The sequence below is a fragment of the Mauremys reevesii genome, linkage group 2, assembly GCF_016161935.1.
Source record: "Mauremys reevesii isolate NIE-2019 linkage group 2, ASM1616193v1, whole genome shotgun sequence".
NCBI lineage: Eukaryota > Metazoa > Chordata > Testudines > Geoemydidae > Mauremys > Mauremys reevesii.
Genome location: NC_052624.1, coordinates 5,477,145 through 5,487,621, shown reverse-complemented (window position 1 = coordinate 5,487,621; position 10,477 = coordinate 5,477,145). Strand labels below are relative to the sequence as shown.

General features: G+C 48.8%; 1 protein-coding gene and 1 long non-coding RNA gene across 5 annotated transcripts in view; both read left to right on the top strand.

The window, feature by feature from the left end:
- The first annotated feature begins 4,369 nt into the window (after positions 1-4,369).
- NBEAL2 (neurobeachin like 2) overlaps positions 4,370-10,477 on the top strand; it is a 175,945-nt gene continuing 169,837 nt past the window's right edge. For 2 of the 4 annotated variants that reach the window (XM_039521666.1, XM_039521667.1), the window contains exon 1: positions 4,371-4,626. In XM_039521666.1, the coding sequence (XP_039377600.1) occupies positions 4,576-4,626 (51 nt within the window). In that variant the 5' untranslated portion in view covers positions 4,371-4,575. Of the gene's footprint in view, positions 4,627-10,477 lie in introns of all 4 variants that reach the window. The other 2 variants (XM_039521670.1, XM_039521671.1) reach the window with 2 other exon arrangements.
- LOC120396644 lies at positions 5,161-8,130 on the top strand. Its single transcript, XR_005593270.1, has 3 exons — positions 5,161-5,242; positions 6,548-6,904; positions 7,622-8,130. It is a non-coding gene; the product is annotated as an uncharacterized LOC120396644 (long non-coding RNA).

Genomic DNA, 10,477 nt, shown 5'->3' with positions numbered 1-10,477 from the left:
GGGAATGGAGGTTGTCTGAACTCTGAAACGTTCATGACTCTGAACAAAACATTATGGTTGTTCTTTCAAAAATTTGCAACTCAACATTGACTTTAATACAGCTTTGAAACTTCACTATGCAGAAGAAAAATGCTGCTTTTAACCATCTTAATTTAAATGAAACAAGCACATTTATGAAGGTAGATATTACCACATCCGAGGTAGAAGCCAAACTCGTACAGCTTAATGGGACTAAATCGGAGGGCCCAGATAATCTTCATCCAAGAATATTAAAGGAAGTGGCACATGAAATTGCAAGCCCATTAGCAAGAATTTTTAATGAATCGGTAAACTCAGGGGTTGTACCGTACGACTGGAGAATTGCTAACATAGTTCCTATTTTTAAGAAAGGAAAAAAAAGTGATCCGAGTAACTATAGGCCTGTTAGTTTGACATCTGTAGTATGTAAGGTCTTGGAAAAATTTTTGAAGGAGCGGGTGGTTAAGGACATTGAAGTCAATGGTAATTGGGACAAAATACAACATGGTTTCACAAAAGGTAGATCGTGCCAAACCAACTTGATCTCCTTCTTTGAGAAAGTAACAGATTTTTTAGACAAAGGAAATGCAGTGGATCTAATTTACCTCGATTTCAGTAAGGCATTTGACACGGTTCCACATGGGGAATTATTAGTTAAATTTGAAAAGATGGGGATAAATATGAAAATTGAAAGGTGGATAAGGAACTGGTTAAAGGGGAGACTACAATGGGTCATACTGAAAGGTGAACTGTCAGGCTGGAAGGAGGTTACTAGTGGAGTTCCTCAGGGATCAGTTTTGGGACCAATTTTATTTAACCTTTTTATTACTGACCTTGGCACAAAAAGCGGGAATGTGCTAATAAAGTTTGCGGATGACACAAAGCTGGGAGGTATTGCTAACACAGAGAAGGACCGGGATATCATACAGGAAGATCTGGATGTCCTTGTAAACTGGAGTAATAGTAATAGAATGAAATTTAATAGTGAAAAGTGCAAGGTCATGCATTTAGGGATTAATAACAAGAATTTTAGTTATAAATTGGGGACGCATCAGTTGGAAGTAACAGAGGAGGAGAAGGACCTCGGAGTATTGGTTGATCACAGGATGACTATGAGCTGCCAATGTGATATGGCCGTAAAAAAAGCTAATGCGGTTTTAGGATGCATCAGGCGAGGAATTTCCAGCAAAGATAAGGAAGTGTTAGTACCATTATACAAGGCACTGGTGAGACCTCATCTGGAATACTGTGTGCAGTTCTGGTCTCCCATGTTTAAGAAGGATGAATTCAAACTGGAACAGGTTCAGAGACGGGCTACTAGGATGATCCGAGGAATGGAAAACCTGTCTTATGAAAGGAGACTGAAAGAGCTTGGCTTGTTTAGCCTAACCAAAAGAAGGTTGAGGGGGGATATGATTGCTCTTTATAAATATATCAGAGGGATTAATATTAGGGAGGGAGAGGAATTATTTAAGTTTAGTAACAATGTGGACACAAGAACAAATGGATATAAACTGGACACTAGGAAGTTTAGACTTGAAATTAGATGAAGGTTTCTAACCATTAGAGGAGTGAAGTTCTGGAACAGCCTTCCAAGGGGAGTAGTGGGGGCAAAAGACATATCTGGCTTTAAGACTAAGCTTGATAAATTTATGGAGGGGATGGTATGATGGGATAGCCTAATTTTGGCAATTAATCTTTGAATATCAGCAGGTAAATATGCCCAGTGGTCTGTGATGGGATGTTAGATGGGTTGGGATCTGAGTTACTACAGAGAATTCTTTCCTGGGTGCTGGCTGGTGAGTCTTGCCCACATGCTCAAGGTTTAACTGATCGCTATATTTGGGGTCAAGAAGGAATTTTCCTCCAGGGCAGATTGGCAGAGGCTCTGGAGGTTTTTCGCCTTCCTCTGCAGCATGGGGCACGGGTCACTTTCTGGAGGATTCTCTGCAGCTTGAGGTCTTCAAACCGCAATTTGGGGACTTCGATAACTCAGACATAGGTTAGGGGTTTGTTATAGAAGTGGATGGGTGGGATTCTGTGGCCTGCATTGTGCAGGAGGTCAGACTAGATGATCATAATGGTCCCTTCTGACCTTAAAGTCTATGAGTCTATGAGAAGCACAGTTTCTATACCTTGTCAATTTTTAAAAAAAGTTCCCATTATTTTTTTAGCAGTTTAGGTTTAATACAGTTCTGTACTGTATTTGCTCTTTTTTTTTTTTTGGCTCTGCTGCTGCTGGATTGTGTACTTCTAGTTCTAAATGAGGTGTGCGGTTGACCGGTCAGTTTGTAACTCTGGTGTTCATAACTCTGAGGTTCTACTGTAATTGTTCTAGGTTTGTCATGCTTGGTATCACTGTGTTCGTGGGAGAAAAGGCTTTCTAATGACACCCAACTCAATCCATTTCCAATGACATTGGGTTATCAATATCCACCAACAGGATGACCTGGAGCTGGGATCATGTGGTGGGGGGGTGGAGGAGGTCAGTGAATCTGCCCACCACACTGCAGAGGGTGACACCATTGTAATTATTTTTCTGTAGATTTTTACAAATAAAATGACACTTCCTTTACATTTCTATCACTACCCTGCCCACAGAATGAGATTTTATTACATTATGCTCCCAGATGGTTAAGCTACACTGGAAAACAGCCTTCTTATTGCAGGAGTGTCTACATGGGTAGTTATACCGGTATAACTACAGCGGTTTAATATACCAGTATCATCGTACTGATGTAACTAGTAATAATCTCCCCTGTACACAAGCCCATAGATGCTACCAGATGGGAATGATAACGTTTTACACCTGTAACTACACTTTGCGGCAGCATGTAAGGAGCTGTGGAATGGGGATCTATGCATTTGACATGGTAAAGTGAGGAGAGTAACATCAGATCGGGGGAGAGGGTTGGTAAGGAAAGGACAAGGTCTACAGAAGTTCACGAAATTATTTGTCATATGGCCTCGTGGTGCTAGTTCCTATTTACTCCTTTGATTGTGTTCTTGTGGATTGTGCTGTTAATTTCTTTTTAAGGCTGGGGATGGGCAATGGAAGCATCTAGTATGTGAACCAGAAAGGAAAACGGATTGTAAACAAAAGCGAAAATGACCAACCTGATTGCATTTGCTATTTCCCCATGCCTAGACCTCACCCATGGGAATACCACAGAGGCACAGGTGTTGGAGGGAGCAGATCCTAATGCAGGACCAGAGCCATAACTTGTAAAATGCTGTATAAAAGATACCTAAAGATTATCGTGACAGTTTATCTGTCAATTACAAATCTCATCTATCTGCCATCGCTCACGCATGACTTTAACTTTGCACACATAACTGGGATCACCCCCATGCTTATAGCTAAGCACCCGCATGTTTGCACCCTGCTAGAGATATTTATAAAAGGCCCGTCCTTTGGTAGCCTAGGTACTTCTAGCCAGATTTTTAAAAGGTATTTAAGCTCATAGTGGGATTTGCAAGCAGGCCTAGATGCTTTTGAAAATCCCACTCGGTGCCTTTCTAACATTCTTTCAGAAACCCAGCCCCTTGAGGCTTTACACACTAAGGCCGCCATCTGCAAATGTTTTTTAGCTTCTTTGGGGGGTGTCCCCTTGAAACCGGCTGGGCCTGATCAGAAGGCGTTTATCAGCCAGGCATCCAGCTGAATGGGAGCTGTGTGGGAGCTTGGTGCCTCTGCAAATCAGGCCCCAGGCCCCTCCAAAAATCAAGACACTGAAAATCAGGGGCCACTTTTGAAACTCTTGGTCCAAAGGCCCATAATCCTTTGGATTCCAGGGCTGCCTGGGGGGGGGGGGGGGCAATTTGCCCCGGGCCCCACAAGGGCCCCCATGAGAACACAGTATTCTATAATATTGCCACATTTTTTTAATGGAAGGGGCCCCGAAATTGCTTTGCCCCAGGCGCCCTGAATCCTCTGGGCAGCCCTGTTGGATTCCGCTGCCGTTCTCCGCCCGGCTTTAGGGGCTGTTCGTTGGGCCCTGGACCCCGGCTGCACCTGTTGGAAGTCAAGCCACTGACTCCAGTGGGGCCCAAGACACCCACGTGCCTTTGGCAGCTCGGGCGCGGGGCTCCCTGCTCGTCAATCCGCGCGGGTGAACGGCCCAGCAGCAGCAGCCGCCGCCCCCGGGCAGAGCGGCGCACCCCGCCTTTGCTAACCCAGCCCAATGGGCTGAACACACACCCGGGGCCGGGCGGGGCGTGTCCCGCTCCGCTCCCCCAGGCCGGGGCAGCGCAGCGCAGCGCGCAGGCTGGGTGCGGGGCCAGGGCGCACCTGGGGGCGGCTCCCCGCGCTCCGGCCCGGGGCTGTTCGCTAATCAGGCGCCAGCGGAGGAGGGGCCGAGGCCGGCCGCCAGGCGAGCCGCGCTGCCCCCCAGCAGCCATGGCGGAGGCGTAGCGCGCACCGCCGGAGGAGGAGCAGGAGGAGCGGGGCGCGGAAAGTTGCCATGCCCGCCGGGCGCACGGGCTGGGGGCCGCGCACAGCCAGCGGCCGCGGCCGGCGGAGATAAGCAGGGAGCCGGCGGGGGCGGCGGCGGCAGGATGGCTTCCAAGGAGCGGCTCTACGAGCTGTGGATGCTCTACTTCGCCAAGGTGGGTGTGGGGCGGGGGGCGCCTGCCACCAGCCCCTCCCGCTGCCTGGGGAGGGGCGCCTGCAAACACCCCCCTCCCCGCCCGTTTGCCCCGGGGGGGGCACCTGTCACACCTGTCCAGGGCGCACCTGTTAACTGCCCCCCTCTCCCCCCCCAAAGCTCGCCCGGGATGGGCTCGGAGCAGCAGCAGGTGCATGGGTGCCGCCTCCCCCTGCCCTGAGCTCGCCTCCCCGGCCGCGGGGGGAATCCGCCCCCTGCCCTGGAGGGAGGAGGAAGCTTCCCCCCCGCTTGGCAATAGTTCTGTGTCGGTGCTTTGCTAACAACGGGGCAGCCACCCCCCGACTGGCGCAGGCAGCCCGGGGCACCGTCCGCTCACTTCCTGGGCTCTTGTTTGTTTGATGATTGTGCCTCGGCTGCCGCTGGACTCCTGGCCCCTGTGCCGCAGGCCCTAGCAACTGTTACCTGGTGTGTGCGCAGGAGAGGCCGGCTCTGGTAACACAATAGCGCGGGGAAGTTTAGACACCATCAGGTCAAGGTGGCAAAGCCTTGCACGTGTGAGGTCCTTTGCAGGTGGAGCAGGAAGGAGGAGACCCTCGGGTTTAAAATCATTGGCGGGGGTAACGTGCCTTAGTTAACTATCAGGGGGTAGCCGTGTTAGTCTGTATCCACAAAAACAAGGAGGAGGCCGGTGGCACCTTTAAGACTAACAGATTTATTTGGGTATAAGCTTTCGTGGGTAAAAACCTCACTTCTTCAGTGCCCCCCGAACTCCTTGTTGTCTTTGTGCCTCAGTTATAAACTGTCATGGTTAACGCCGTTTGATGCTACACCTGCCTCTGACTCACCTTGCCAATTGGTGTGGTTTTACCAGCACGCTTGGCTGTTGCTGTGTGTGTGAGACTCTAAGCAAACATGAGGGAACCTGGGTGGACGCACAGTGCAGCCGGATGCACAGGAAAACGGGGGAGGGAAATGTCCTAATCTCTCTTCAGTTACAGTCATGGTGCTTTTGACAAGAGTAAAACTTTTTCGAAGCAGGAGGCTTGCGTCTTGGGGATGATAAATGCAAAGTCTGAGCATGTAGGTTGCAAGTAACCTGCTAAATTAAAAGAGCAATTTATTTAAAAGATCTTAAATTCGCTGCTTACATTTGTTTGCTTTTTGCACTTCACCCAGGCTAGGCGATGAAACGTGGCTACCCAGTTTCACTGCTTTTTGCTGGCACTTCCCTTTGACTTTGTGTCTGCCAGGCACCATGCGTCCTGGTTGTGCTTTGATAAGGTTTGAGTTGCAAGTGCTCTATAGAAATACTTATTTGCTAAGCTGGTTCCTTTTCAGAATTTTTTAAAAAAGATGAAATGTTTTTGTTGGTCTCTTGTTTTGTAAACATTCTTTTTAACAGTGCTGCCCAGATTTGAGCTGCTGATGTCCTTCTAAATGACATCTGGAGTAGGGGACACTTAAACTGTCTCTTTAAAATTAATTTTGGTCTCTGCCTGTAGAACACTGTTTTGCAAAGAGGAGACAGGCATTGTATGTTCATGTCAACAAGATGCATGTGAGTTATATTCTTGTTTAATGTCTGAGTCTTCCCAGAACTCTCTTGTTTTGGGCACTAGCTGGCACTGATGATTACATCTGATGTGTGCCTCATTTTATTCTGCTAGTGCAGCTCCAGCAAGCAAACCCGGCCCCCTACAGCAGAGCTTTGTTTTAGTGCTGTAAATATGGCATCAGCTGGGGGAATTCCTCTTTTGTTCTGAAAAGGAAGTTTTCTCAGCTTTTAGCATACTGATAAAGTCAATTCAATGTCATGGGGGAACACGGGATAACAAACTGTCACTTCGTCATCCAAAGAAACCATTTGTAATGCAAAATCATATGGCCTTTGCCTTCCTCTGCCACCTCTTGCTTTTCTAAAGGCGCAGGCTTGCATGGAATAAAAAGATTGAGCCGGATGGGGAGATGAGAGCAGCAACAATGAAACATTCCCAGTTCTGAAATCGATTTTTCTAAAGGTCGAATTTAATCCTGAGTCCACTGACTGTAAAGAGGTAATTCTAGTGCACTAGCTTGATTCTTTGGGGAAAGTTGCCACCCTCTAAACCTGAGAACGTGATGAACCAGAGCTAAGATTGGTGCTTCACCTGCACCCACCTGAACAGTTCCAGGCTAACAGCAAGATTGAAGCCTTCATTCTGTATCTGCCTTTCCCCTTGTGTGGATTGTTCTGTCTCTTCCTGCTGTGTTGAATCTTGCACTTGAACTGGAGTGAGAAGGTAAATTGACCGCTGGTAAGTCTGCAGGCTGGGGCTTATCCCTGAGAACCAAAAGAGGGTGATGTGTGCATGCAGCAGAATGTCAGAGGGAGGGATATTACAGTTGACTTCAGTTTTTCTTTTTAACAACCAACCTCCCCACCCCAAACCAACAACCTTTAAGAAATTAAAATGAGTAGATTCCCTGCGACAAGAGTTGCTTCCAAGCAAAAAATCACACAACATTCTGGAAGGATGCACAGAATGTTCTTTGTAAGTAAAGGGGAGTGGATGCTATCTCAAGAGACCAGGTAGTTATGAATCACATAATTGACGTGTGTGTGTGTGGGGGGGGGCGCACACACGCGCTGTTCAGAGTTATCTGGGTACCTGATGGAGGGAGGTGAACAGAGAGAGAAGTGGATAAGTAAAGGCCTGGATATCTGGGGACAGAGGGATGTATGGTACCTATGCCTTACTGGGGGAGATGTATTGGCTATGTTGGATCTTGTTGAACCTCCGAGGAGGAGTATCCATCTAGATTGTTGCAATGGCATCTTCTCTGTGATAAGCACCAATATCCTGTGGGGGTAGGATCTCTGCTTAACTGGGATATGTCACCATTACCCTGCAATGTGTTAATAGGCATTAACAGCTCTTCCTGCAGGCGTCTGAGACCTCATGCTGGATAACAAGGAGAGCTGGAAACTGAATTTAAAATGCTATTTCTGTTTGCAGTGGAGGTGTCACTAATGTGCAAATACAACTCTTCAAGGGCCTGCAGGCGGCTACGCCGTTCGTTATGTTAATACTGGGTTTCTCTACGCACAGCCTTCATATTTTACGGCATGACCTGCTATTTCTGTGTACGAATACTTACAATTGAAGTCTCTAGGAATGTCTGTACACCGGGGTCTGATGCCTTTGCCTGTTCCTACGATGTTTGCTATGTGAAAACACCAACTGCTCTTAGGAGTCCTCTGATCGTGAAGATTTACTCCAGCCACGGTGTCCTGTGAAAAATCCCCCTACAAAATCTCTGGGAGCTGCTGTTTTTGGCTAGGACTCTGGGCTGAACCTAATCCTGGGAATGTAGGCCAGTCAGTGCAACAGCAGGTCCCGTCTTCCCGCAACTGCATTTGAAAGGCAAAGACAAGGATCATGCAGAGATATCGTTATCTCTCTTTAACATCCTAATGGAATACATGGCTTGCTAACTTTGATCATCTGATTTGGGCTGAATATCAAATGCTGCACACGAGTCCGTTTCTCGTACATTGTCCTTCATTGTGTCATAAAAATTAAAATAAAATCCAGGGGGGCTGGTTAGGCGGCTAGGGAGACAAAATCAACATGATGATGGAGATCAGCGAAGATGCCATGTGTGTCCACTAACCCACCAGTAAATTGCATCTTTTCCTGTTAAAGAATAATTAACGTTGCTGATGGCGTCTCAGCTTGTAAAAATGCCTTTGTTCATGAGCTGTGTGAGTTCTTTAACAGATCATACTAAAGCCTTATTGAGCAGATGATGGATCTTCAGTATTCTTATTAATCATCTTCCCTCTGAGCTTTCTCTGTTAAGTACATTAAGTACTGGGGAGCGAAAAGTGATCACTTATGTTGTATCATGCCATTAATTAAACACATCACTGCAGCGTAGTGAAATGGGACTAGAAGTAAGTGGCCTTTGGGGAGGATGTGAGCTGCTTCCAGCCCGCTGACCACCTGACAAAACCCCAACTTCTGATATTCTGTGGTGACATGACTGATATCACAGTAGTGCCTAGAGGCACTGAGATCAGCGTCTCCATGGTGCGAGGTGCTGCACAGAAAGACAGTGCATCTCCATCTAAACAGAGAACATAAGAACGGCCATTTTGGGTCAGACCAAAGGTCCATCTAGCCCAGTATCCTGTCTGCCGACAGTGGCCAATGCCAGGTGCCCCAGAGGGAATGAACAGAACAGGTGATCACCAAGTGATCCATCCCCTGCCACCCACTCCCAGCAGAAAGGAAGTATTAGCCTCATCTTTTGGCTGAGAAACTGAGGCATGGGGGGGGGCACAGAGTCTGTGGTACAGCCAGGAATAGAGTCCAGATCTTAAGTCCCAGTCCAGTGTCTTAAGCACAGGTCTGCCTTTCCTCTCGGTGAGGAGACGGCTCGGGCTTCGTATAACAGCTTGCCCTGGGAGGGCCTTGGAACTGGGCTAAGGCCTGGAGAACTTGAGCTAAGCTCCTTTTTCCATTTAGAACTAGGTGCGTGGCCGTCTCCGTGCACCAGCTGGCCTGGAGGCTCGTGGTGAGAGGAGGACATCCAGAGTGTCTCTTTGTGGGGCTGCTAGACTCTCGCGATGGACTACACGGCGCTGACTAGTACCCTAGAGTGCCCTTGTGGCTCCCGGCTAGTCTGAGCGTTGGGAGTTGCTGAAAGCCTCGAGGTGTGTGGGGCTGTGCCGTCTCCATTTGCCAGAGGAAACCATTCTGGAGCTGCAGGTCTCTCTGCGGCTCCTGGCAGAACTCCACTCTTCCTTGTCACGGCCCGTTGCAGCCACCGGCGGCTCTTATTAAATGACTGCATGCGTGTACCTTCTGTTAACGTGGGCCAATCAAGTGTCCGATCAGCCAGGTCCGTCTGCTCTGGGTTTGTTTAGAACTTGGTAACCAGATCTTGCCTCTTTAAAGGAGTTTCCCTGCTGCTGTTGACACTGCAGGGCTGGGCTGGCTTTGTTCGTTTTCCCCACCCACCAAGGGAACTATGCAGCTTTGACAATAATACAGTGGACAGGCAGGCACAGACAGGCCTCGGTGTGCACAGTGTCTGGGGATGTCAGGCAGCTGGAGCCAGCTCAGGGGGTGACAGCATCCTCAGCCGAGCCCTCTCCTCTGAATATCTTCAGAGCGTGTTTCTATTTTATCTTGGCTCCCGTTTTCCAGACACCCTCCCCTTCATCTAGGCCTGGTTTGCGCAAGCATTTTCCTTCTGGTTTCCCATCTGTGCACTAGTGCGGCTCCCCGGCGGTAGCATGTGTAAAGGCGAATGTGCACAAGGTGCTAGTGGTGTCTGGCAGTCTAACCGCATCGCCTCAGCCAGCTCCGTGCAGGCTTAGGCCTACACTACATGGTTAGGTTGACATAAGCTGCCCTGCGTCAACTTAGCTGTGGAAGTGTCTTTGTTAACTTTGGCTGCCACCAGCATAAGTGCCTCTCGGCACCGATTTAGCAACACCGCCTCTCTGAGTGGCAGAAAGTCCCGCTCGATGTAGTCGGGTCGGCGCAGTGTCAGCGTAGACTCCGCGTTGCTTGCGTCGACTGTTCCCGGCTTTCTGGAGCTGTCCCGCAATGCCCCGCGCTGACCGAACGAGGAGATGCACCCCGCCGGCACAAGGTGCCGAGCGTGCACGCGCACAAGCGATTTAATAACCACGGTGGCTGTGTGTCAACGTCATTGTGTAGCATCGACATGGCCTGAGTGTGGCACTGGTTAAAGTGCAAGTGGCTTGGCTATTAGTAGTGGTAATAATCATGTTTATCAGAGTGGTGCTGAAAAACCAACCCAGCTCGGGGCTCCAGACACAGGGTGGGAGAAGGGGT